The sequence below is a fragment of the Penaeus monodon genome, chromosome 2 (assembly GCF_015228065.2).
Source record: "Penaeus monodon isolate SGIC_2016 chromosome 2, NSTDA_Pmon_1, whole genome shotgun sequence".
Taxonomy (NCBI): Eukaryota; Metazoa; Arthropoda; class Malacostraca; order Decapoda; family Penaeidae; genus Penaeus; species Penaeus monodon.
The window spans coordinates 40,692,153-40,699,652 of NC_051387.1; the positions used below are offsets into that span (position 1 = coordinate 40,692,153).

Here is a 7,500-nt window from a genome sequence, read left to right on the forward strand (position 1 = left end):
TTGCGAAGCGAAAAGTAGTGTGTTTACGCAAAATAAGTTGCAGAGAAGTCAGGTACTTTTTCCCTCCTATTTGAAGCTTCCATAATGTTCTAATTGTAATTAAAAATCATACCAGCATATTATTATTTTTTTTTCTATTTGAAATAAATAATAATAAAAAACCCTTTTCTCAAAGCTTTGTATGTCAATACAAACTTCAATGATATTGTGTTTTTTGTAACGACCGTTATACAACTTGAAACAATGTACAACAATGTTAGGGGTTAAGTTGAAAGAAAGAGTAGATGGATATAGATTTTTGTAAAACAGACTCACTATAATACTTATGTTACAGTACGTGTTAGCTAATGTAGTTGGATACTGTAACGAATATTACTTACTTTTTGTTTGTGTTGTAATTTCTTCTGTCGACGTTGTGTCTACCGATTTTATTGTTAATTCTTTTGTAGATACTGACTGCGTTGTAGATGTTGATTCTGCTGTAAATGTTGATTTTGTTATAGATGTTACCTCTGTTGTAGATGTCGATTCTGTCGAAGATGTTAATTCTGTTATAGATGTTGATTCTGTTATAAATATTGACTCTGTTGCAGATGTTGATTCTGTTGTAGTTGATTGTGTTCTAGATGGTGATACTCCTTTAGATGTTGATTCAAATGTAGATGATGATTCTATTATAGATGTTGATTCTTTTGTAGTGGTTGATTCTGTTTTAGATGGTGATTCTGTTGTAGATCTTGATTCTACTTTAGGTGTTGATTCTGCTATAGATATTGACGTCGCAGATGTCAATTCTGTTATATATGTTGATTCTGTTGTAGATGGCAATTCTTTTGTAGATGATGATTCTGATGTAGATGTTGATTCTGTTACAGACGATGACTTTGTTGCAGCTGTTGATTCTTTAGTGGAGATCGATTCTATTATAGATGTTGATTTTGTTGCAGGTGTTGATTCTGTTATAGATGTTGATTCTGTTGCAAATGTTGATTCTGTTGCAGATGTTGATATTTTTATAGATGTTGACTCTGTTGTAGATCTTGATTCTGTTGTAGATGGTTCTGTTATGGATATTGATTCTGTTCTAGATGATGATTCTTTTGTAGGTGTTGATGCTGTTGATGTTAATTCTGTTGTAAATGTTGATTCTGTTATAGATGTTGATTGTATTGGAGATGTTAATTCTCTTGTAGATGGTGACTCTGCTGTAGATGTTGATTCTGTTGTAGATGTTAACTCTGTTGTAGAGGTTGATTCTGTTGTCGATGTTGAGTCTTTTATAGATGGTGATTCTGTTGTAAATGTTGATTTTGTTGTAGATAGTGATTCAGCTTTAGATGTTGATTTTGTTGTAGATGAGGATTCTGCCGTAGATGGTGATTTTGTTATAGATATTGATTCTTTTGTAGCAGGTGAATCTGATATAAATGTTGATTCACTTGTAGATGTTGATTTTTTAATAGATTGTGATTCTGTTGTAAATGGTAATTCTGTTGTATATATTGATTCAGCTGTAGACGGCGATTCTGTCGTAGATGGGGATTCTGTTGTAACTGGTGATTTTGTTGTAGATGGCGATACTGTTGCAGATGTTGATTCTGTTGTAGATGGTGATTCTGTTGCAGATGTTGATTCTGTTACCCACTTTGTCAAAGCTGTAGGTTCAGCTGTAATTGTAGGTATACCTGTTTTTCTCTCTCGAGCTTGATAGCTCAATTGAACCTGTCATTGAAGTCGTTCTTTCAGTTGAAAGCTTTGGTTTCAGTTGTAAAGTAGATCCAGTTGTCCTCTCTGTCGAGTCTGTTGTTGTCAATTCCAGCTGGTTGATTTTGTTTTCTCCTTACTGGGTCATGCGTTCATCACTGCTTGTAAATTCAGTTGTAGTTGTTGATTCTACAGTTTTCCCTGCTGAGCTTGTAGGTGAAATTATAGCTGTTGTCTCTTTTATCGAAGTTGAATGTTTAGTTGTAACTATAGTTTCAGTAGTCATCTCTGATAAGGGGGTAGGTGCAGCTGTAGCCTTGGATCCAGATATATCCTCTGTTGGAGGTCTGTGTTCAGTGCTGCTGGTAGATTTTCTTATCCTGTCTGTCGAGTATGTAGTTTCAGGTGTACTCGTTGATTCTGTTGACTGTGTATTTTTATCTGCATTTGTAAAATCGGTTTTCCTCTCCGATGAGACTGTAGTTTCAGTGTAATTTATAGCTGTCGATGTACTCATGCTCTCTGTCGAGGTTATGGCTTCAGTTGTTGCTACTGATTCTGTTGCCTTCATTGTCGAAGGTATAATCTTGGTTGCACCTGTTGCTTGAAGAAAACTTTGTGTAGGGGTTGTAGTTATTGAATTTGTTTTTTCGGTCTCTGTAAACTTAAATTTCCCCTCCGTCACGGTTGTAGGCACAGTTGTAGTAGTATATTTCAATTTCATCTCTGTCGAGCTTGTAGGTTTAGGTGTAACTGATGATTCAATAGTACTTCCTGTCAAGATTGCAGGGTTACTTGTAGCTGTAGGTTCAGACATCCTCTGTGTCCAAGTTGTAGTTCCTAGTGTCACTGTTTTAGCTGTTAACTCTGTTGTCTCTCTTAAGGTTGTAGGCTCATTCGTGAATACTGATGAAGTCGTCTTCTTTGTTGTGGTTGTAGGTTCAGCTGTTTTCTCTGTTGTAATTTGAGGTTCAGATGTTGCTACTGATTGTGTTGTCCCCTCTATTGAGATTAACGGTTCATTTGTAGTTATGAATTCAGTTATCCTAACCGTTGAAGTTATAGGTTTGGTTGTATCTGCTGATTTAATTGCTTTCTGTCAAGACTGTTGATGGAGTGGTTAGCGTTGTTTGACTTGTAGGTTCAGTTCTAGTTGCAGATACAGTAGCCATGTCTATTGAGCTTGTAGAACCAGTTTTAGCTGTTAATTTAGGTGTTTTCTCTGTATAGGTTGTAGATTCCATTGTAGACGTTAATTCAGTGGATTTTTCTGTCGAACCTGTAGGTCCAATTTTAGATGTTGATTCAGTTGTCATCTCTATCAAGTTTGTATATTTCTCTGAAGACACTGATTCTGTTGTTTCCGCTGTCGAAAATAAAGGTTCAGTATTGGCTGTTAATTGTGTTGATTTCTGTATTGAGCGTGTAGGTTCAGTTGTAACTGTAGATTCAGTTATTCTCCCTGTCGAGGTGGTAGACTCAGTTGTGACTGTTGATTTTCTTCTTTCTCTGTCGAAGTTGCAGTTTTGGTTGTAGCTGTTGAACTTGTCGGTCTACTGGTAACTGTCGAATCCATTTTCCTCTCTGTCGAGACAGTACGTCCTACTGGAAATGTCATTTTTTTTATTTGTTATTTTTATTTATTTTATTATTATTGCTATTATTACTATTATTATTATTATTATACTTAAATCGTACATGTTACCTTCGCTATTTATTCAAATTTTCCCTCTTATAGCACTGTACAATATATAGGGTAATGGTGTTATACTAGATACCTAAGTCTCCTCAGTCTCTCTCTTTCCTATAAATGTTTGTATATGTGTGTTTGAGTGTGTTTGTTGCACACAAACACATACATACATACTCATATGCATATAAATATATGTATGTATATATAGTTATATATATAAATCTGTGGGGGATCTCGGAGCAGCAGGAGGCCCCAGAGGTACGGAGTTATGGCCCACCGGCGTGTGGACACCGCTCTGGCTTCGTTACCAACTCCTCCCCCTAGCACCCTGGGGTAAGGGGGCGGCTCGGGGGAGGTGGGCCTTGCCAGTCCTCCCCCCCCCAGAATGACCCTCTGGAAACGTCACGGATGAATGGAAATGCTGGGGGGAGGGGTGTTGTCCCTCCCACCCAGCAAGTAAGGCGGGCTGTGGGTCCCGCTGGGAGGGCAAATGTCGGGGTGCAGGATTGGGACGAGAGTTACTCGTCCCGCCTGCGCCCCGGCAGGCGCCAACCCACCATGAAGCTTGTGGGGAAAGCCCTCGGGAACCCACAGGTGGATAGGCGGTCCCACAGCCTGCCGCCCCCTTTATCTGGGGCTGTGTTGGTGGGGGCGGCAGAGGTGGCGTTGCACCCGGAGTGACCACCGAGGCTTAACCTCAGGCGTGCTTTCCGGGTGGGCGCTTGGAACATCCGGTCCTTGCGGCAGGATGAGCGGTTACCTCTGCTATCGCGGGAATTGAAGCGACTGGGAGTTGAGGGGGCTGCCCTCTCAGAGGTGAGAAGACCTGGTAGCGGCACGATCAGTGTGGGTGGTTACACCTACTACTGGTCGGGCCGCAGCGATGGCCCACCACCTCCAGGGTGTAGCCATAGCCTCTCCAGTCGACTTCAGCCTGCGGTAGTCGAGGTGACACCGGTTGATGAGCGTATCATGGCATTGAGACTGAAGCATGTTTTTGGGCTTCATGTCTCTTATTCCCTGTATACGCTCCTACCGATGTACATAAAATGATGTGAAAGAGGCGTTCTACGCCAAACTCGCATCTGTGGCAGACGTTTGCCCCCGGCGAGACATTCGCATTGTTCTGGGCGACTTCAATGCGGTATCCGGCTGTGACCGAGCTGGCTACGAGATGTCTGTCGGCCCCCATGGCTGGGGAAAGCTGATCCCAGCAGCGAGAATAGCCCCCTTTTCTCCGGGACTTTGCTAGGTCCCAGAAAATGAGGATCTCTGGCTCCTGGAAACCAGCGCTCCAACTCGCATCGCTGGACTTGGTACAGCGATACGGGTACAGTGGCCAAGGAGATCGACCACATTCTTGTCACACACGATGGAGGATCCTCCAGAACTGCAGGTTTACCGGAGTGCTGAGTTCTGTGGCACCGACCATAGGCTGCTTGTGGCTACCCTGCGGGTCCACTTCAAACTCCCGTCCCCCCAGTGGCCACCCTAAGGTGTTTCACTTGGACAGACTAAGGGAGGAGGAGTGTGCCGTGGGTTCGCCACGGCAGTCTTGACCGATTCTCAGAAACCAGCAACCTGACGGATCCAGTTGCTCTGTGGGAGTCCCTTTAAGCGCGTAACACTCGAAGCAGCTCAGGAGTCCATTGGCTACGCCCAAGGACAAGGCAGAATACCATCTCCCTGGAGACATTAGAGGCCCCTGAAGCGTGTCCCCAAGGCTCGCTGAATGGGAATCAAGTCTTGCGTCGTTCCATGGTGCGTAGGGCTCGGACACTGCTGAGAAGGGACAAGGAACAGTTCATCAGGAATCTTGCTGAGGAGGTCGAAGGCCATTTTTTGGTAAATGACCTCGCCCTGCCTACCCAAACCCCGAGAAAAAATGAACCTAAGCCCTCCTCACAGATGGACTGCAGCCGATCAGCGGATGGGCGGATCATCTCAGATCATGTTGGGGTTCGTGAACGTTGGGCTGAGTATTTTGAACAGTTTTTACCAGGTGGATCCTCCAACAGTTTTGCTTGGATGCAAGCGATGTCTCAGTGCCTGTGCCGGACCACCATCAGCAAGGAACCTCCTACCCTAACAGAGATAGGCTGGCGATTTCCAAGCTGAAGAGTGGGAAAGCTGCAGGCATATGTGATATCCCTGCTGAACTTCTAAAGGCTGGGGGTGAACCTATGGCTCGGGGCCTGCATACAGTCCTGACTGCCATTTGGCAGTCTGGTACCATTCCCCCTGACCTGCTGAGGGGCGTGGTCATCCCTCTCTGGAAGGGAAAGGGGATCGATGGAAATGTAGCAACTACCGTGGCATTACACTGCTCAGCATACCAGGCAAGGTTCTCGCTCACATTCTTCTGAAACGGATCCGCAACCACCTACTGAGCACCAGAGACCGGAGCAGTCTGGATTTATCCTGGCAAGTCCCCAATAGACCGTTTTACTAGCGCCTTCGAATAATTGTGGAACGCCGTCGTGAGTTTGGTCGTGGGTTTCTTGCAGCCCACATCGACCTCAAGAAGGCGTTTTACTCAGTGCATCGGGAATCGCTATGGGAGATCCTGAGGGTCAGGGGAATTCCGACACAGATTATTGGCCCGATTTGCAAGCCTCTATACTGGTACTGAAGTGCTGTAAAGTTGTGGTGGGGGTATGTCGAACTCTTCCCCGTTAATTCCCGGGTGAGGCAAGGCTGTGTCCTTGCACCCACACTTTTTTAAAACTTGTATGGACTGGATAATGGGCAGAGCTACTAGCCAAAGTCAGTGGGAGCAACATGGGCAATATTAAGGTCTCGGACCCTTGACTTTGCCGACGATGTTGCCATCCTATCTGAGTCCTTGAGTCACTTGTGGCGGCTCTTGATGCATTTAGCAATGAGGCGAAGCCCTAGGCTTAGAGGTCTCCTGGACCAAGACCAAAATTCAGGACTTTGGGGCCTGTTAGGGGAACCCCTTCAGTTGATCCATGCTTGCGGCGAGGACGTTGAAGTCCCCAGAAAGTTTTACATACCTTGGTAGCGTAGTCCATATCTCTGGGTTGTCAGACCAGGAAGTCAGTAGACGGATTGGTCTGGCAACAGGAGCCATGAACTCGATAACAAGAGCGTTTGGAGATGTCGGTACCTATGCGAAGGACCAAGCTGCGGGGTCTTCAAGGCCTTGATACTTCCAGTTTTGCTCTATGGAAGCGAAACCTGGACGCTATCCAGTGCCTTGGAGCCTCGCCTTGATGCCTTTTTCAACAAGTCCCTGCGCCGGATCAGGGGGTACAGTTGGCAGGGCCACGTGGGCCAACCGGCGGTTTTCACGTGAGACCGGCATGGGACCTGTTACTTGCATAATCCGGGACCCAACTCAGGCTGTATGGCCACCTAGCTCGCCTCCCTATGGACGACCCCGCTCACAGGTTGTCTCTCTGCGAGACAACCCTGGGTGGGAGGAGACCTGTGGGACGTCCTAGGAGATCATGGCTTGGGCAGCTCGACGAGACCTGTCGTGAGGAACTAGAGATGGGCCGTGTGCCTGCCTGGAGACTCGCCTCGAGGGATCCTCGTGGCTGGAAGCGAAGGGTGGATGCGGCCATGCGCCCCCGTCGGCGTTAGCCCCTTGATGATGATGATGATATATATATTATATATATATATATATATATATATATATATATATATATATATATATATATTATATATATATATATATATATATATATATATAAAATATATATATATATATATATATATTTTGAAGATGGAATCCAGGTGAATTACGAAACTGTAGTCTTATTTTCAATAAATCTAATTTGGCATTGTGATTTTTTCTACCATAGATACAACATATTTCTGTTGAAACAGATTCTTAGTTACTTAATGAAACAGGCTCTAATATCCTAAGCGTCTGCTTAATTTCAACTTCAGACAGTGTTCCAACATCTTCCGCCTCCTCCCTTCTGCCGACTGCCCTCCACAAAGACAGCCTGATCTTTCGTCTTCACTTGACCTATCTTGGTACTGTCCTCAACTTGACCTATCTGTTCACAGCGTTGCTTCCCCTCTCTCCAATTTATACTACTTCCTCTCCCTTCGTCTTCAGAACTGAC

The 7,500-nt window shown here is 44.5% G+C and overlaps 1 protein-coding gene across 1 annotated transcript in view; it reads right to left on the bottom strand.

Moving 5' to 3' along the window:
• LOC119578859 (flocculation protein FLO11-like) overlaps positions 1-6,725 on the bottom strand; it is a 10,909-nt gene extending 4,184 nt beyond the window's left edge. Inside the window, exons 1-4 of the mRNA XM_037926515.1 lie at positions 6,630-6,725; positions 2,840-3,116; positions 1,845-2,706; positions 381-1,711 (exon numbers count right to left, since the gene is read on the bottom strand). Coding sequence (XP_037782443.1) covers positions 381-1,711; positions 1,845-2,706; positions 2,840-3,116; positions 6,630-6,725 — 2,566 coding nt within the window. The remainder of the gene's footprint in view (positions 1-380; positions 1,712-1,844; positions 2,707-2,839; positions 3,117-6,629) is intronic.
• Positions 6,726-7,500: the final 775 nt, after the last annotated feature.